The sequence below is a fragment of the Mastacembelus armatus genome, chromosome 22 (genome assembly GCF_900324485.2).
Source record: "Mastacembelus armatus chromosome 22, fMasArm1.2, whole genome shotgun sequence".
Lineage (NCBI taxonomy): Eukaryota > Metazoa > Chordata > Actinopteri > Synbranchiformes > Mastacembelidae > Mastacembelus > Mastacembelus armatus.
The window spans coordinates 11023120-11043198 of record NC_046654.1 but is presented as its reverse complement, the minus strand read 5'-3'; the positions used below and the strand labels follow the sequence as shown (position 1 = coordinate 11043198).

The 20079-nt window shown below is 42.3% G+C and overlaps 1 protein-coding gene across 3 annotated transcripts; it reads right to left on the bottom strand.

Moving 5' to 3' along the window:
- Window positions 1-1223: 1223 nt before the first annotated feature.
- Window positions 1224-19824, bottom strand: ktn1 (kinectin 1). Of its 3 annotated transcripts, XM_026307919.1 has the most exons (36): window positions 19667-19824; window positions 14376-15094; window positions 13994-14152; window positions 13735-13851; window positions 13516-13649; window positions 13272-13376; window positions 12997-13137; window positions 12780-12886; window positions 12348-12492; window positions 11555-11651; window positions 11287-11462; window positions 11030-11098; window positions 10895-10932; window positions 10709-10799; window positions 10451-10519; window positions 10305-10342; window positions 10085-10175; window positions 9827-9895; window positions 9696-9733; window positions 8787-8877; window positions 8542-8654; window positions 8362-8458; window positions 8179-8219; window positions 7963-8053; window positions 7074-7160; window positions 5331-5420; window positions 5131-5205; window positions 4964-5053; window positions 4778-4870; window positions 4584-4652; window positions 4383-4466; window positions 3827-3910; window positions 2745-2828; window positions 2557-2652; window positions 2345-2455; window positions 1224-2228 (listed from the first exon to the last, which is right to left on the bottom strand). In XM_026307919.1, exons 2-36 carry the CDS (start codon window positions 15091-15093, stop codon window positions 2199-2201), a joined length of 3828 nt encoding a protein of 1275 aa, XP_026163704.1. In that variant the 5' UTR covers window position 15094; window positions 19667-19824; the 3' UTR covers window positions 1224-2198. The 3 variants fall into 3 exon arrangements, with proteins under 3 accessions (XP_026163704.1, XP_026163713.1, XP_026163721.1); XM_026307928.2 differs by lacking the exon at window positions 3827-3910; XM_026307936.1 differs by lacking the exon at window positions 7074-7160.
- Between the last annotated feature and the right edge of the window lie 255 nt (window positions 19825-20079).

Genomic DNA, 20079 nt, shown 5'->3' with positions numbered 1-20079 from the left:
ACCAAGTGTAACCTCATGCAGATTTATGCCTGGTTTCTCCCATCATTTTGCATAGCACCTTTAGTTATTTACCCACAAAAGATGACAGATCAGGTTTTTCCAAGAAGTGAAGCACCTCATATGAGATAAGAGCGATAGAAGCCTTCTCATAAATGCATCAGTTTCAGAGATGAAATGAAATGCTTTTCTTGTTCATTTTCTTTAGAGGAATTACATTTAAACCATTACTGTACATTCAAAACCAGTTACTTTACAGGGGGCCTATATGTACATATGATGCCATCACAAGCTGCAGGCTGTGAAAGGCACTTCCTGAATGAACCAGTTAATGACGACAACTATATCGAAGATGTGGTGCCACCTGATTTGACTCAAGGTTTGCATGAAGGTAAAAAGCTAAATCTTGCATCAGCTGACTGCAGCATGACAGTGTGGGAGAATGCAAGGAATGTGCTGATCCCATGTTGCTCCTGCCCTGGACCTGACCCCTCACCCCTCCCTTCCCAAACAGCACAAGAGTCCTGCTGTTTTAAAACCTTTTTAACATGAACAGATCAGGTCCAGAAGTATATATCTTTTCAAACAAATGGACCTCAGGTGATAAAAAAAAGCCTTGACATAAAAAAAAACAAATGAAAAAAAAAAAAAAAGCCACTATGCCAGTATGCATAATTTAATGTATGTTATGGTGTTATAGTTTCATATTTGTTCCCTTGTGGCCAAGAAACCACGACTGAATGCTTCCCAAAATTACAACCAGGGCAGGAGTTGTCCGAGTTAAGTTTTGGATTATTCCAGCTTCGGGTTGCATTTTCACTTTCACATCCTCCTCAGTGTTGAATAGAAATATTTGGCAAAACTTCTACAGGATCTGAGGAAAGAGTCTCCAGTTCTGAGGGATTGTACAGCATGTTCCAATCACAGGAAACTGGTCACACCCCAAATGTTCCATAATTGAGGCTGCAGTGTCAGCTTCTCTCCTGTCATAAAAAAAAACACTTAGCTAAAATACCACCATCGCAGGACAACGTTTGTGTGTAGTCAGATGGATATTTTGCAGGAAAAGCTTCCAGAAAAAGCCACACGAGCAGCAGCCTTGTTATTTTCCTGTGTAACATTCAGGTTTGTCCATCTGAAACTTCAACTAGGGTTGTGTGCTGCCCCATAGTGGTGGGAACAAAGAAGTGTAGTGGAGGAAAAAGGAAATCCAATACAAGCTTGGGCAAGTTTATCAAGCATCCCTTTTATTAACATCAACCTTTACAAAAAGAACAAAATCTTCAGTGTTAATGAACTTAGCAATGATAGCAAGTGTTGATTACAGGTGATATGGGACGCATATTTCTAGAGTAGTTGCAGTAAGATTAAAAACCTCTACACCGTTGACCTGGCTTCTGCCAGGGTCACAGACTCCCTTATCTCTGGAGCTGCAGTACAGACTTGATTACAATTTGTCCACACATCTCCATAGTAACGTCACGTAGTGACCCTTCTTATACATTGAGACCCCTTCTTATCTCTCTTCTCCCACCCATTAGCGAGCCAAGGTATACACTGGCCTAAGAAATTATAATTGCATGATACACTGGTTATGATAGTTTTCTGGTCAGGAGGCAAACAGATCAGCAAGAATGTATTTCAGCAGGTCCTAACTGGTACATTTAAACAATACATATCTTTAAGTTAAGAAAAAAAAGGACTTAAAACCCGAAATTTGTTTAGTTAAGTTGGAAGTTAGTATCACTGCCCTTGAGACAAACAAAAGTACAGCAGTATTCAAAAAGGATTCCATTGAAAAATACAAGTGTTTTAAACAGAGGAATGGTTGTCACGCAGTTTAAATTATGGTGGAAGTTGTTTTTAAGTTTAGAATAAAAATTAACTGGCGATGCTGCTGAAGATGAGGAATGTGGAGGGAGTGGAGTAGTGTGTGTGTGTGTGTGTGTGTGTGTGTGTTTTGGAGTGCTTGGAATTAACAGTAACCCCTGCCTGCTCCCTTGTGGCCAACAGTTAAATCTTGGGAGTTGCTTGTCAGAGTCAGCTGGAGGATGCCTACAGCACAGGTGAAGTGAGGTCGGGAGGGAGGAGGTGGCTGGGTGTGACAGTATGGTGTAATGGTGGTAGTGATGAGACCAAAGGTCAAACATGGTCTCCGTAGTGCAGTCAGGGTGGCTGCGTTGGGGTCTATCCTCCTCTCACTATACCTTGGGAAGATCTTTATCAGTTTCCTAGAGGAAAGCAAAGACTCCACCACATTAAAATATATTATTGAAAATGGAAACACAGGACTTTGATAATATAATATTTTACTAGGCTACAAGAACAGTGCAGTGAGAAGCCTTACCCCTTCCTGTCCCTTGGCGAGCTGCTGGCTTACAGCTTGTAGCAGCTGCTGCAGTTCTCTGACAGTTTGGTTCAGTCCTGCAGTCATTTTCTCCTTTTTGTCCATCTCCTCCTGTCACAGACAAAAGTGCTGGTTTAGGGATTAAGGGAACCACCTGGTCACCGCCACACAAAGACAACACCAACTGTTACAACACCTCAACAGACTCTTACCTTCTGCAACGACAGACTGCTGTTCTCTATCAGGTCATCAGCGTTGTCTGTCACTTTTGAGAGCTCCGCCTGGATCAGATCAAGAGACTGTTGGGCCTGTGTCGAGAAAGATGAAGTCCCACATGTTAATGTGACATTGAATTGTACTCATATCAGCAATGTAATTAAATATGAATGATCAATCATACCTTATACAAGTCACCGGCCACTTTTTGTCTCTCATTCTCTTCTGCCTCCAGCTTGGACAGAGTCTCAGTAAGTTGGGTTTTCAGCTGGAATCAACACAGATATTCAACACGTGTGTGTTTTACACGTATATCTACAATATGTGATAGCTTCCCAAAGACACCCGAAAATTCTATTTATAATTCAGCAATACATTTATTTAAAGCCAGTGCTGCCTTCATTAAAGTATTTGACATTTGCACAGATTCAAAAGTTTTTTGCTCATCCTGCTTGGGCTATGATCCAAACAAATCAGCACTGTTTAAAAGAGTGCAAAGGGGCTGCTTTGATGTGGGCATGTTGTTGCAGGTACTGTTGAAAAGATGAATCACGATTCAGGAAGTTTAGTTGGAGTATCAATTTAGAAAATCACCATTGCAGTGATTCTTTTCCTCTAAAGAAAAACAAGAGGGCCAATTCATTCACCTTACAAAGTAACACCTAACTGACCGATACACAACATAGCAATGTACAGTAGCACAAGTGTGACGATCCTGTGTATTTTCTTGCTCAGTTGTCACAAATTCCTCATGACGGACCCTTTTTGACAGTGCTACTGTTGGTCTGAACGCAGCCACAATATGGTTTAAAGACTACTGATGGCTATCTGAGATAAGACAAAGACAATGAGACAAAACAGACGAGTTTTTTTTTTTTTTTTTAAGCTCAAGAGCGAATAATAGCGTGCAGTAACAAGAAACCCATGTTAACTAGTAAGCCCTTTGTTAGATGCCTGGAAATGGCAGTGAGATGAAGCGGAAGAGCAGTGCAGAGAGGGAGCAGTTAGTCTTGTAAGTATCACAGAGTGAGAAGTTAGGTCATCATTCACAACCTCCGACTAAAGCCACATTCCCGGCTCCTAAATCAGAGAAGATTTTCTTGAAGTTAACGGTTGAGAGAGCATGCTGACTGAGGTTATGGATGATGACACACAGTTGCAGAACATGGAGAACACCGACCTGTGGCAGCCAGTGTAGAGCCCCTGCTGAGTGCGACAGGAATAGGATTTCAAAGGAGCTCTAGCTAGAGGGTGAGCAACGCTTACCAAATTCAGCTCCTCATTCTGTCTGATAGCCTCTGTATATGAGCCATCAAGTCTGGTCTGCAATTCAGTCAACAGATCTTTCAGCTGAAATTAAGTTTGAGATGATGTGTTTAATTGGTGGCTGTGGGAGTCGGCCCAGGACAGCTCCAACAGCATACATTATACGCAGGGGGAAGAGCGGATGAGGCCATAAAACAGCTACAAAAGGGTAATGCTCTCACTATTCAGAAGAACCATTAAGGAATATATAAGGCACAGGATCCTGTTGTGCATAATTTACCAAAGGCAATCTATTCAGATAGTCAGGAAAGTGGTGTGTGCAAATTATCTCAACAGGTGAAGTGTGTGTACTTTTAGTTCAACATGTAATTTCTGCACTGAATGGGCTTAACATGCCCTAAATAAACAGAACACACGCAAACACCAAAAACAGAAAAATCAGTCAGCATGAAATTGACACACAACAGAGCTCATCTTTTTGCCACAGGAGGATGAGCTCTATGGCACGAGATTGATCATGAGCAAGACTAGGCCAAGAAGTCCAGTTTGTGCTCACCTCTCTGACCTCCGTCACATAGGTGGCACTCTGCTGCTCTGCCCTCTCCAACTCAGACTCCAAATGCAGCTTTTCTCTTTTCAGCTACAAAGCAAAAACAAGGTTAGAAATGCATATGACCGAGATAAGCATAAGTCTCTGAGGTACAATAAGTCTGACATGTGAGTGTTAATTTAAAATGTGTTTTTCAAGAGGACTGACATTTTCCAACTCTGCTCCATCAGTTAGTCTCTCAATCTCCTGTTCCAGAGACGCGACTTTCTGGGTCATCTAATAAAATCAGAAAGAAGAATGAGGTAATGAAAGGAGCACACAGCGCAACAATCTATCATCTCCGCTTTGGATGCTCTGGTTTTTGGTCTGGGGGTTGTTTGCCGCTAAACCTGGATACACACCTCTCTCAGATCTGCTTGCGACACCTCAAGCTTCAACCTCCAGCGAGACTCCTCCTGCTCCACGCTGCTCTGGAGGCGCTGCAGGATGCCCTCCTGTGGATGCAGCAGGAATGACGGCTCAGCTCTGCATGATGTACTACTGCACCACTGTGCAACCATGAACATTACACAAAAACCTCATCTCACCGTCTCTGCCAAAACCTTCTTGTACGTCTCACAGTCTTTCAATAGAATCCTTTGGGATTCCTCTGCTTCTTTCAACTTTTCAGCTAGTTCCTAGCAAGAGAACAGTATGTGGTGATTCACTATTTTAGAAAGGAATCACTTTCAACTTCACATTTCGACATATTTACCTCATTATCCCCTGATGCAGGTATGGACTGTGCAGCTACTGCCCTCTCAAATCTGTGCAGCCACTCCTGGTGGTTCTAGTGGAAAGAGGACGTGTAGAGTGAAGAGAAACATCACGGCTCCAGGGGAGATGTATGACAGAGTAACAAGGGTCATCAAACACAATTTACATGGAGGTAAAAAAATCCAATATTACCCGTACCTGTTCAGTAGGAAGAGGCACGTGGGGCAGAAGTCTGTGCAGAACATCTCGACACTCAGCCTGAGACTCTGCCAGTGCTGTCTGGTTCTCCTACAGGGGGAGAGAGAAAGATAAAGAGATGACAGAAAAATTGAACACTGACTGCTCAAATAATACAACCAATTCAGTTTTGAAGACCAGTGGTCATGTGAGCAGGTATGATTTTCCTTCTTCCTCGTTCTAATCTATCTTATCCTGTTTAAACAAATCAGTGATCAGTGCCACAGAATCAACCCTTTGGCATCTTAAATTATAGCTCTAGGGTACTTGGATAAATAATGGTCCACTACCACTTCCAATTAGCCTGAGCAAACATCAGCATCTTTCATCAAACCCCACCTACACCAAGTGCAGAGCACACCACATGCTATAATCCTCATGGAACCACATAAACCTCAATCTGCTTTCCACTGGATTGCACAAAGTACCTTGAAACTCTTCAATAAAAAAAGAAAAAAAAAAAGAAAAGAAAAGTAGCATTCAGTCCTCTCACAATCATCCAGCACCACACACTGTCACTTTGAGGCATGAAGGGAGAACATATGCCAAGCATTAGCCAGCTGGCACTCTATTCACTGTTCATATTAATACTGTCACAAAGCAGCTCTGAGACAAACGTGGGGCTGAACACAACCAGCATACGTTGACAGTACACAACTGCCAAGGAAGTCCCAGCTCTGAGAAGGTGCTTTCTACTGTACTCAGATGGCAGAGGAGCAGCTGCTGTGACGATTGCTCAGCATGTACCCTTCTCTAACGCAGGGGGAGGACAGCAAAAATACACAGATGCCACTGTAACTGCGAATAGAACAGCTATCTGGAAGCCCACTATGCATACACAAAGTGACCCACAACTACATGCAATCTACTGTAGATTTTGCTTTACATACTGTTACACTTGTTCTTCCTGATGACGAACAAAGATGTTTCAGATGTGAATACAGAGCATTGAGAAACACACAGACAAATATCCATGTCTGTTAAAGGTTTGGAATGATCACACTTTATTTTATAAGAACAAAGTGCATCAAACCAAAGTGAATAAAACTGATTTTGATTGATTAGCTGGTGATACTGACAGTACTGATGTCACAAAGATCCACTGGGTGAGAGGCGGGCTACACCCTGGACAGATAGTCAGTCCATCACAGGGTCGACACAGACAACAACTTGAATTCACATTCACACTTATGGCCAATTTAGAGTGACCAATTAGCCTAAGTGTCACAAAGATGAAGGGGCCATGCTAGAAATGAGTCACATGCCAGAAAATGATTAGCATGAATGTTAATCTAATGACATCTAGTAAAATCATATTTAGGTCACTGCACACTCATTTCCAATCATCAGCCGGAGCTTTGGGCAAAAAGAAATCTTTCAGATTTCAGATCTTAGAGCAAAAATAGATCAGCTGAAGACTTAATACTTGTTAACAAAGCCTGAGATTCCCATGGAGAGCAGCATAGTTCAACAGATCAGCCCTTAGCCAATTGAAAACAGACAACATGGGGGGCAGAGGGGGGGAGAGGAAGAGTGAGGTAAATGAGTATGCAGTTTTGTTATGGATGATGGTGGTAAAGAAATCTCACTGGGTCAATTATGGCAAAAAAAACAAAAAAAAAACAAAAAAAAAAAAACAGCATTTTGAGGGGTGATGCATCAGATTGGAACTAGAGTGAAGCAGACTGAGATAGGGTGTCGAACCTTGACAGCTTTGCTGAGTTTCCCTTGAAGCATGGACTCGGTGGCTGACAGAGCTTCCATTGCACTCCAGTTTTTCTCCCGAAGCTCCTGTTTTGGTCAGTTCCAGAGAGATACTACTTTCAGTTCAGCCTCAGGGGAAAAGGCATTCAGTGACCCTCAGATACAGATTGGTAGAGTAACAGAACAAACTGAACACATTCCTCATTTTTAAAAGACTACACTCTGCTTTTCACCCATGCTCCAACTGCTAAAAATAAGCATGTGCAAGTGTCTCTGTCTTTCACCCGAGTTGGTAAAAAGCAACATGCACAAAGATATGTATAGTAATGACTGTTCTCTAAGTACTTTCAATTGAAATCAAGGTAATACTGTCCATACATATCTGTATGAGAGTTTTAAAAACGTGCACATTAACAATCTTTTAAAATCAAATGTGCCTCTGTCAAAAGTAAAGCTGAGCTGAGTTTCTAATGCTCTGAATCACCCACAAGCACAGACAAGCTTGCTGAAACAGTCATGGCCAACAGCGAGCATAACAAGAGTAGGCTGGAAGCCCTGTTATGCAACGCTCAGCTTAAGCAATCCAAATCAGAACAGACATCTGTACTGCTGTGTATAATCATGTTGCAAACACAACCTTAGCTTAAGAAAGCTTTCTGTTTGGTTAAAAAAAAAAAAAAAAAAATCTTTTAAAAGATCAAAAAAAGCAAAGCAAATAAGGCTAAGTGGCAGTGGACAACTGGGATTATGGAAGTAAGTGTCTCCCAGTGTGAGGGGAGTATTCTGGGATACCACATAAAGGGGAGGTGATGTCTGGCTGGGGGCAGACCAGTAGACCAGAGCAGTCACAGGTACAATATAGTTTAGGTTGTCACTGTAGGAAACCTACATTGTTCTTCTTTCTATGAAGCTCCAGGGAGTCCCTCAGCTCAGCCAGCTCACCCTGAAGATCCAAGACCTGCCTTTCTTTCTCTGACAGCCTGACAGAACACAACACAACCACTCATTATGTACATACTTATACCATTATGGGTCCTTTCAAATGACAGTGTGTGTGAAAAGCATGTGGGCTTTAGGCTAAGACCTGGTCTGCAACATTACTTACGCTGTGAGCAGCTCTGGGCTGGGCACTGCTGTGTGGATTTGCTATTTAAAAAGTAAAGATTTAATGAGTAAGAATGTCATCTTTTACGACATTTGTAGTTAGAAACATTTCCTACAGCTAAACATATCTCATTGATTCAAACTAAAATATGTAACTTCTGCACTTTTTAGGTTTATTCCTCACCTGTTGGTGCACCTGCTCTATCTTCTCACTCAGAACCTTAGTTCTTTCCTCCAGTTCAGCCTGGAGCAGCTGAATCTCCTGGTTCTTTGCTGCCAGCCTGTTGGTCAAAAGTGCTCATCATTAGCTTGAATGTAATAGCTACACTGGAGGATTACACAGTGATTTGCTGGGTTAACTTACTGAGCCTGGAGTTCTTGGATCTGAGTAGCAGAACTAGTTAATTCTTCTGGCGTCTCCTTCTGTCTCAGTTGCTCAATGTCTGCCTGCAGGGCAGCCAACTGAAGCTGCAGAGCCTGCAAGATAAAAAGCTGCTTTAGACAAGAGCTCAAACTAGGACAAAACAACTTTTCTGACAGGAGAGACAGCATTTGTGCTCTTCTGCAATGTGCAAACCCAGTATTTCATTGATACAGAAAATCCCACACCTGCACCACCTTCTCTCTTGCAGAGCTGCTGTCTTCTGCTGCGTGTAGGCTCTCTTCCATCGATTTTAGTTTCACATCTTTCTCATGCATCCTACAGAGTACAGTGATACAACGTTTCATTACACAGAACTCTTTAAAGTCATCGAGAATCTGATATTATTCACTTGTTCAATGATATTCACCACAAGAGGACATTTAACACTACACAGCCAGTCTGAAGCCAGGGGAAACTGATATCAAAAGAATTACTATCAGGGGTGTGTCTGTCTAGGGAGTGTCCTAGAGTGCCAAGAGGAAGAAGTTTTGCTACGGTTAGAGTAGAGTAAATAGTAACCTTTGGTTTCACAACATGCAATTATGACTTGCATCAGTTACATTTCATCTGAGCTAGTTGGCAAAGCTGCTGCCACTTACTGACTAGAGTTAATGAGCCCAAAGTTAGATTTGTTTTTCTATTCAGCTATGCTCACATTACATTCTGAAGTGCCCCAAGTCTAAATTTTTTTTTCTGCCTCAAAATGACTCAGATCAGATTTTTTATACAATATTGAATATGTGGTCCTGATTCAGATTTATATCCAAACACTTATGTGACCACTTTGAGAACAGTCAGATTGGAATCACTGTTTCTTTTAATATCTCTCACTTCTTTGTGTATGTGCCAGGATAACTGTGCGTTTCATTTTTGCATAAATGATGTAACTGTCTTTATTCATACACGCATGCAGCTCAGTCCACAGCTAACCTCGGCTAAATCAGTGCATGCATTGTGGTTTAGGACCTAGAGGGTGCTGGGTAAATGTCACGAACATGAATGTGAATCATCAATATAAAATGAAAAACTAATTCTTTAGTTCTAAACATAATATCATGGTCCCTAAGTACCAAAGTCAATATGACTGATCTTACTTATTCTGGAGTTCGTCCAGTATTGATTCGGACGATGCCTGTGTATAAGGGAAAAGTTCAAATGAACAAAAACATGGAATAAGGAGCAAAACGGGAGAACTTGTTTTAAGTTACATTTTAGATCACCTCACCATCTCTGCTGTCTGTCTCTTAAGGCCCTCTATTTCTTGATTTAGTGCCTTTTTCTCTTCTCTCATAACCTGAATCAGGGAAATCGGTTACTTCAAGACTTTAGGCCAGTGCAGTTTGTGATTACGAGGCAGACAGTGAAATGCAGAGTCACTTAAAAGATGCTGATGTCAGTCAGATGTAGGTATATGTGTGAGCCAGCATGTTTTCAGGATTTGCTGCCCTTGGCTCTCCTTTTTAAAACCAAAGAAATCAAATACCGTGAGTTCCTCCTCCTTGTTGGCCATCGCGATCAGTCCATTCTCCAAAAGACCCTCTATGGTTTTTATTTTCTCCTCCTTTTCTTGGACACTGGATGAGAAGCAATGATAATGACAGGTTAATGACAGTTGCTGATTATGGATTATTAGATTTATGACCATGGAGCAACAAGCCTAATGAGCCGATGCATTTAAAATATGTTCCAGTTTTCACACACACCTCTTCTGGAACTGGTCCAAAACCAGCTGAGAGGTCGTCTTCATGGGGAGCATCAAAGGCAAACAGACAGTATGTCAAAAAGAAGACAACGCAAAGACACAAAGTGTTTATATCAGTGTGGAAAACATCTAAGCTATGCAGCTAACCTGATCAGAAATCTGTGCCTGCAGATTCTGAAACTCTGCTTTCAGTGACATGTTTTCATTGTGTAAGGTCTGAAGAGGAAAAGAGAGAAGAGAGATATTTATTAGGCCTAGATAATACAGGACCTGGTAGTCTGTGCAACAGTGACCAGCAATCATCCATATTCCTTCTTAGTATAGTGATGGGACAGAACATGTTCGCCAAATTCCTGCAGACTAATTAACCAAAGCAATTTAGAAGAAGGACTCCGGTGAACATACCTGCATGTTAGTCTCTCTACTGGCTGCACTGCTCCTTTCAGCATTTAGAGAATCCTCCAGACTCTTCCTCTGCAATTCTTTTTCAGCCAGTCTGGATGAAAGAGTCAGGTGGACACATGAAAACTGGCTCATGATATACCTTTTAAAACAATCACTATGCCTGAAAAGGTAAAAATTCTTTCTTACAGTTTCTGTAGCTCCTCAATGTGGCAGACATGGGTGGCCTACATGAGAAGAAAAGAGATCTCATTAATCTATATACACAGTTACGCAGGTGGGCATTTCTGACCAAACATGGGTATATGAGGGTGACCCACATACCTGTGAAGTGATCTTAGCTTGCAGGCTCTCATTCTGGACCTGGAGACCTTTGTTTTCATTCACCAGCTCCTGTTAAAAAACAGGAGTGAATATGAGAAATGTGTGTTGTTCTGCATCTCAATATGGTATCCACATTAAAATGTAACACTAAAATGTCCATCAATTTAATACAATGTGACTCAATTCCACTGGATTCAGTGAAGTGCCATATATGCCTGATCCAATATAGTGGATGATTTCCAGTGGTGGCGTCTGACCTGAACCCGGGCCTGCAGTGACTCATCAGGCATGCTGTGCTGAGATATCTCCAGCACTGTCTGTTCCAGCCTGTCCTTAGAGACCCTGGCTTCAGTCAGGCTGCTGTGTAAGTTCTGAATCTCCTTGCTCTTGTTGTTCATCTCCGTCTCCACCGCCACCAGCTGGTTGTGGAGCTCTGCACCCACACATACAGACAATAGTTGCTGATTGAAAGCTTTGTTTTGAATTCACCAGATGACTTTTTAGCATGATCTTATGTTCCATCACCTTGTTTTGAGGCCTGAAGCTTCTCCCTTTCAGCATTGACATTGTGGAGGTAGTTCTGGAGTTCCTCCCATCGTCTCTTAGCATCCTGCAGCTGGGCCTTGGGATGACATGATACATGCAACTTGGTGAACAGTATTTTTTGACACATTATACGAATACACGAGTACTTATAAAAGTTTAGCAGGGTTTGCTTTAAAGAGACTAAAAACCCTAAGCCTGGTAGTGTCAGACCCATGCTGAAATCAAAATACTAAGTCAAAGCACAAGTCCACAAAGCAATAGACTTGTACAGATGCCATTGTTTCTACGTGTGTGTGTGTGTGTGTGTGTGTATGTGTGTATGTGTGTATGTGTGAGAGAATCTCTACCCACTTTTTTCCCCACAGATGCCAAATACCGTTCTGGTTTAATTTTACTAAATAAAAGGTCAGCTGTTTTTCATTACTATGCAGCTCAACATGTCCATACTCACTCAGCAACTTAAGACATCTCTCTTTCTATTGTGCTCAATGTAAAGACAAGAAAGGCCGATCTTGGAGTCTAGCAGGAAAGTATTGTTTATACACAGCACAAAGCTTCCAAAGTCAACACCATCCTGGCAGCACGGGTTCCATTTCCCACAGCTCTCTCCAGGACTTCCAATACAACCTCCTCCCATTTCCCTGGCAATGCTGCCACACCCACTCAACCAGAGAAGCATTCTCAGGTTTTGTACGGCGCAGTCATTTTTGTCTCAGCTGGGGAAACTAAAGAACAGGCTGAACAAACACATTGTGCATCTGGATCAGCGTACCTCCAGCTGGGACACGTTCTGCTTGTAGGTGACCTCCAGCGACTTCCTCTGGTGCTCCTCTTGCTGCAGCTTGCTGTTGTTGTCTGCCAGCTCTTTCATCAGACCAGCATACTCAGACCGCAGCTTGTTCAGCTCTGCTGAATTCCTATCAAGCAACACACATACACAAATGAGTGATGTGAGTACGTTAATGGGAAATTGTGGATAAAATAAACTACAGTGCTACTGCAATAGCCTGCACATTTCACATTGCGAAGCAGTGTGTGGAGAAATGACAGGAGGAAATCACAATAAAAAGACTACGCTGAAGACTAGTTCTAAAATGAATTGCATCACTGTCAAGTGTTTCATAAAAACTGGGCCCATGAGACATTTATGAAGCTCTAGAGAGCATGACCAAAATGCCATTGTTGACTGTAATGTAGCACTGACTTGCTTTCCATCTGGTTGGTGGCAGAGCTGACTGCGTCCCTCAGGATGCCGTTTTCCTGCTGCAGTCGAGTGATCTGGGTTTCCAGCTGCTCTCTCGCTTGCTGGAACTACAACAGAAACAATAGAAATCAGTTTCCATACAGTCTTGAAAGGAATGTAAAAAGGTCTTGGTTGCTCAATACATCTCAGTAGTTGTGAAATAAACCAAACACTTTACCTTCATCTGCATGTTCTGGAGTTCCTGGAAGCTGCCTTGTGCTTTGGACTGCATGCTCCCCAGTTCTTTCTCCATGGCTGCACGCTGGTCTCTCATCATGGCCTCCACCCGGCCTGTCTTTTGCTTCTCAACTTGAAGCTCCTAAAGCACAAGGTAAGAGAGCGTTTATGCATTTTAAAGCAAAAAAAGGAAATGACTGCTGAGGTATGGAGAGCATGCTGGAAATAAAACAATCATCTTGTATACTTCATTAAGCAGAACAACACAATTCAGACCTGGCTGAGTTGTTTTACTTTATCCTTAGCAATGGAAGCCTCTTCCTGAAGAGTTGTAAGTAGTCGCTCACGTTCCTGTGAAGCTGGATCAGGCCTGGCTGCAGACTAGTGGTGAGAGGCATAAAATGGACAAAAAAAAAAAAAAAAAAAAAAGAGAGAAAAGAATCAACTAAAAATACCCTCCTAATGCAAATAGTATTTGTCTCAAGAGCTAGTTCAAATTCATCACACATTAATGTCTCACTTTGTGCCAGGCATCTAAGGCATTAGGACTCTTCTCTCGGAGGAGGGCAATGACACTGACGGCCTCAGCTTCTGACAGAGCCAGGGTGGACAGACCAGACAGCAGCTCCTTCAACTTCACCTCAGTGTTCTCAGCTAAGAACAGACAGAAGATTCAGTTTAACATGTCACTGTACATATGAGACACCAAAAAGTACCAAGTTGTCTTTCCCCCTTTTACCTTTGTCAGTCTCACTCTTCTGTTTCCTGCCTGATCCTTTGGATGGTACATCATCATTATGGGCTACCTGGTGGTTGGCAGAAGCTGCAGAGTCAGCCAAAACATGGGATTCATCAACTGGATATGAGCGGGAAAAACAAACAAACAAACAAACAAACAAAAAAAAAAAAAAAAGGTCAATTATGATTCGCCAAGTGTGGGTTTCACTGAGACATTTTAAAGATACAAAGATATAAGTTAGGGCTAATTTCATTATTACCATTCTCAGTTTTCTGCTTCTTAGCAGAGTTCTTCTTCCTGCCACTGGTAGCACTTGGGGTTGCACCATCCAGAACTTTGGTTTCAGCTACAATGGGAGCTTCCTTCTTGACTGGTGCTGGAGCCTGCTCTACTTTAATCTCTGTCCGCTGGTCATCGACTGGAAAGGGACATGTAAGAGGAGAATAATCTCATGTCTCAGTCAGCGTGCATTGAAACTAATGATAATTAGCCATGAATATTGCTACTGTGGTAAAACATCTAAACTCAATGTTACAGCGATTACAGATATTATTCTTTTCTCTGTAACTTGATAAAGGTGGTTGCATGTTTCTCAAAGGGACATAGAACCACACCTGTGTTAAACTGTTCTGGCTACTCACCAGGTTCAGCTTTTTGTTTCTTCTTTTTCTCCTTTTTTCCAGAAATCTGGGGAGGGGTCTGAGCCTGAACAGGAGCCACAGTAGCTTGGACCTGAACCTGGACCTCTATCTGAGGAGAAGGTGGGCTGGACTGTTTGCTCGCCAAAAGGGGTGGCTCTGACTTGCGGCTGACTGGCTTGGACCCATTCACTTCTGGCTCTTCAGAAGGGGTAGCTGTGACTGTAGCAGCTGCTGCTGTAGCAGCAGCTGCCGCCGCCGCGGCTGCTGCCTTGGCAGCCTTTTTCTCCTTCTTCTTTCTCTCCCTCAGACCAGCAGGGGCCTCGGTTGACACTGCAACAGGAACAGAAGGAGTTGGTGTTGGTGGAGCAGGATCCGGTGTAGCCACCGGTAGAGGTTCCTCCTCTACTTCCAGAGTGGAGTTGTTGGCACCATCAGCCAAATCAAAGTCCCGCAGTTCTTCTTCTGACTCTCCTCCACCTCCACCACCTCCGCCGCCTCCTCCACTGGCACTCTCCTTCTTCTTGCTCTTCTTCTTTTCATTCTTCTTACGAGTGTCTGGTTTGGATGATGGTATCTTGAGGTCTCGTTTCTGCCTGGCCAAGACCTCGTCGTAGGAGGTTTCTTTCATGAACAGTAAGAAGAAGAGGACCATGAGGGCAATGACCAGGGTAGGGGCCAGGATGAGCAGGTACTGAGAGTCATAGAATTCCATGGCCATTCTGAACAAAAAAGAGAAATTCACACAAAAAAAAAAACAAAAAACGTTTAGTTTAAGCTGCTGTTTTGTAACAGACTTGCCCGATTCCACATCATGACATGTGAATGACAATATTTTACACACACTAAGAATGACATTATGGTAAAAGTTATACCAATGAAGCCATTTGGCAAAGGCTACTCAAATCCAATCACAGGGGCACAACAGCTCAGAGACAGTGAATGTGCTGCACTGCCGTGGTTTTCTGAGACAATATTAATTTGCAGGTCAATCATTGATAGCAGCTTTAAGAGCTAGTCTGTGATGTGAGCACTGATGAAAGTATACGATATCTGAGGGGGGAGGTGTTGCATCAATAGTGCTGAGAGAGCATGAGAGAGAGAGAGAGAGAGAGAGGGCTCTCACTAACACCCTGTTCTCTCTCTCTCTCTCTCCGTGATATGATCCAATTAGACAACACCACCCTAGCCACACAGCTTAATGACCTCTTTACCTTTATATAGGTTCATAGAGAATAAGGTGCACCTATTTGAAACATGGCTTTGTGAGAGCCAAACGGAGAAGAATGAAAGCCATCCACCTCACTCACATTTGCTGAAAATGGTATAAAATACAGTAGGTCAGACAGACAACTAGACTAAAAGGAAGATGGCTCACTGTCTCATTATGTCACTTCTCTCCATCTGCCCCCACAACGATGATGTGGTGGTATTTTAAACACATATCTGGATGGATTTTCAAGCGGCAAAAATACACCCACAAGCAAGTGTCACCTGCCGCAGTTGCAGTTTGGCCCCTGCTTCCTCCACAGTAGGCAAAGTTTACAGAGTCAAGAAGTCCTGGGATTTTGTCAGTTTAGCATCTGCCAAAGCTATTCTTAGGAGCTGCCTGTCTCCTCAAGGCTATGCAGTAAGAATGTACTGGAGAAGAAAAAGCAGGTAGATTTGAGGAAAATATGCCTTTTAGCTCTATGAGTAGCCACTACAGAACCAAACCAACTATATTCATGACTTTTATCTAATTTATTTATTTGATATAAATGAACACTGAGGAAATGCCTGCATGATGAATGCTAAGGGGAGGGGGATTTATCAAAGCATCATATATTTTACAAATACAATATCTATTTAAAGTAGCAAAATCTCTTAGCCAAGTGATCTGATTAGTCACAGCCATGTTCCAACACATAAAACATAAATTTCTATGCCAGCTATTGGAAAACATAAGGAGCTTGCTCTAAGTTTCCCTTTTCCTCCTCTTATATATATTTTTAAAAATTAAATATGGGAATACATACTTGTCTGTTTAAGCAACCTGGGTACACACAGTCTGATGACTGAATTCTATGTTCTACATTCTATACCAGCGATCTGTGCCACCATGGTAGCGGAAGAGAGACAGCGTGGTAGATCAGACCTCTTTAGTAATTTGGATTTAGAAGATTACCCATGATAATGCATTTAAGAATAACTTTCCACTGCAGGGCCACCTGAAGACTGAGGCTTAGGCCGATGGTGAAGTGCTGACCCTCATTACATCTTGAACAGACAAAAAAAAAAAAAATTGTACCAGCCCAATTACAATGTTTAATATTTCTGGCTGAGGAACATTGATGATTCATCAATTATTGACAGTCATGACTAACTTCACTGATTAAAATATTTTAACATACGATGTAGAACTGTGTCAGAAAAAGTAGTTTGATGTAGTAGTAGTAGTAATGACAATAAAGATTGACAATGACAATCATAATAATAATGCAGTATGAATATTATCCAGTAAAACCAGTCTGCCTTGCTGAGACTGGGCTAATCTATTTGACGTTATTTTAAACGTCATGGGTTATGTCAAAAAGAAAGAAAAAAAAGCGTTAGACGTTGTTTTAATTGCTAGATGTCCAACCAGTTTAGTCTGATCTAATTTATTCTCTGCTGAAACATTCATTTCCTGTTTGCTTTGAGAGTCAGCGTCTGTAACAACCATAAATCACATAGTGATTAACATAGTTAAAATGGTTTTATTATGGGAAAGACTTGCTCTATTGTTGTTCACAATTAACTAATTATTGATTGCTAATAAGGTTCCTATTTCAAATTGATCATATTCGAAGATTTATTTAACCTTAGAAGGTACTTAAGGTACTTAAAAGGTACTTTGTATAAACCATTTTAAAACTATGAATTATTTTTATTACACGACATTTTTTAAAGAGCATGGACAAATATATCTGATAGGCTGATCTTACTAATGGACTATGTTTCCCTTCAACACTTGCGCAATTCATTTCCTCTGAGGTGTTTTATGCATTCCTCCACACTCAATAAGCCACAGCAGAGGGCAAACTCATAAAAAAAATATGTTGATTGTTAGCAGAGAAGTAGTTTTTGGTTTAAAGAGCATCGTACAAACTCAGCACAAAGTCAAAACACCATACAAAGACTTGAAAACGTTTGCTTTTACTTGTGGTTGTGTTACTGTCTGCTGGACAGTTTTCCTCACTCATTCATGTTGGACAGCCACAGAAACCTCACCCTTCACCCGCACGCAAACACCAAAGGACCATAAGGAAGCTAAGGTTCACTATGCACCATATACACACCATGGGTGAACTGAGCAACAAGGTTTATTTGACAATGTTCAGTGACCACAAAATCAGGAAACTAACCCTTTTTTGTCACATTCATTTTATTCCAGGAAAGTCCCATCTGAAACCACATGATGCTGTGAAATAACTCTTAAAGCAACATTGCCTCTTAGCATAGTAAGTATGGGTGGAGTAAAAGCTTGCGGCCTGCTTGCTTTCTTTTAGTCCTAGGCATCGGGACTGGAAGGTGCATGTGTTTCCTTGTGTAGCCTGAGCCTTGCCCCAGCATAACAATGAGCCAGGAGGACAAAGCCCTCTCGGGCGGTTGGCTCCCTTGGTATCTAGCCACTTGGCTGGCCAGGCCTCCTGATTTGGCAGGCATGGACATAGAGGGAATTCCTTATAACTATCAGGCCGAACAAACAGTGCAAACCAGGTCATGAAGTACTCAGATCTTTAAGATGGTAATAGTTCACTAAAAAGCACACAAGTGGGCAAGGAAAGTATAGAAAATACATAGTACACAGCACCAAACATAAGAGTGTAAGGTGGTGCGTGAAAAAATAGATAAAAATCTTATTATAATATATAAGATGAAGTGCTTATAAATATAAATACATAAATTAAGATTAAGTTATAAAAGCAGGAGTCAGTCATCCTGTAAATATTAGAACTACTTTCAGATAATGGAACAACTTTAACTCTGGTAGCACATTTTAGCCATAAAGCTTTGGTGCAATTAAAAACTATCTAGTTTCGAGTGATGAGTAGAACATCTGTAAAATGGCCTTGCCTGAATAGTTAAGGTGCAAGGGTAACAGGTGAACCAGCCTTATCAATATTCTGGTAATAAACAGCTAGTAGTAAAGTACACAGTACAATGACATCTGATCATAGTAAAAAACAGACATATGGGTTACAGTCCTCTGAAATGGTCTTCTGCCCTGGATCTGACAGTAACAAGGAAACTTGAAAGAATGGATACCACTGAATCAAGTAAAACTAGGGTACTAAGGTAGGAGCTGGTCTAAGTGACACCTCGCAATAAGAGACAGTTGAGCAAGAATACACTGATGGTTTCTAATAAGAAAGTTTCTCAAGGTTACCGAGAAAGATGTTTAAGTTCACTTGGCCTTAAGGTCTATTCAAGACACCAAACTCAGCAGCCATCAGAGCAGAGTGTGATGGTTAAACATAGTTACACCCTCAGGTATCCCCTTCATGCAGCTGTCACTCAGTTTGAAGACCAGAAATAAACAGCTCAACTCGTCTGTTGAGCAGGTCACTTCACTATTCATTAAGGGCGGCTCACCGATGTACTAAATCTCCAAGCATGCTTGGTCATGTCTACTCGCCGCCCTTGTGTAGACCCCTGAACCGGGACACGTAATGGCAGCTGTTCTGCATGTGGGTGCAGGCTGTAAGTTGCTGGTCTTCCTGACTAAGTCAGCCCAGCTAGCTGCTACTTTACACGTTATAACTGAAACTTTCACACTGAAAGCGAAAGAAAGACAAGCTCACTTCATCAGCATGACTGGCAAAAAGACTAACGCTGAGGGATCGATACTGGCCTGGACACGGCTACAAGTAGTTGCTAAAATGGTTAATCGAAATATTATTAGTTGTTCGGAGTGTCTTCGGCTATGAATGAGCTAGCTAACGTAACCGTTAGCAACCGCGCTAAGGGCCAGTCTTCAGGAAAGTCTTCGCGGTGACTGAGCCCCGAAAATGTAAACGGGAACACCCAAGTTTGGTGCTCTTTCTCAGACACTCAGTCCATCTGGAGGCGTGGACATCTGGCCCCACGGGCCTCGTCTTGCCGGAGACCCAGCCTCCCTCTATCCTGAAATCTCGAGCCGGTCTGCTGCTCCATCTTCCGTTTAAGTCCTCAGGGCCGTTCCCAGGCCTGGGTGAAGAGCTCAGCTCAGACCGGGACGAGCGGCCTTTGGACAAGAAATAAATATAAAAGGGACGAAAGGGGCTGTCTACCTGTAGCTTCCGTTTGCTGCTGCCTTGAAGTTGCTGGTAGTGAAATGGCGTTGTTCTGCGTTGACTCTGGCGGACTCCAGACTTCCCAGAGCAGCTCCAACCCGGCTCTCCTCTGCGCTATCCGTCAGACTATCTGCCGTTTCTGGTTCATGGGGGCGGGTCATAGCAGGGATGCTAGGGAGCGCTTGTTTTGTGACTCCAGGCACACCGAAAACAGCCACAACTTTATAACACACAGCAGCTAAACCCGCCCTCCCGAGGCATGCTTGGTCCGTAAGTTATTAGACAAAACCACAGAGGGGAGTGGTTGTTGCACTTCCCCAAAGTCCACGAATACGAGACTTTAATATTCCTATGGGGACCTCCAGTATATCTGTGGCACTTGGAAAGTGACATGCACTCCATAGGTATCT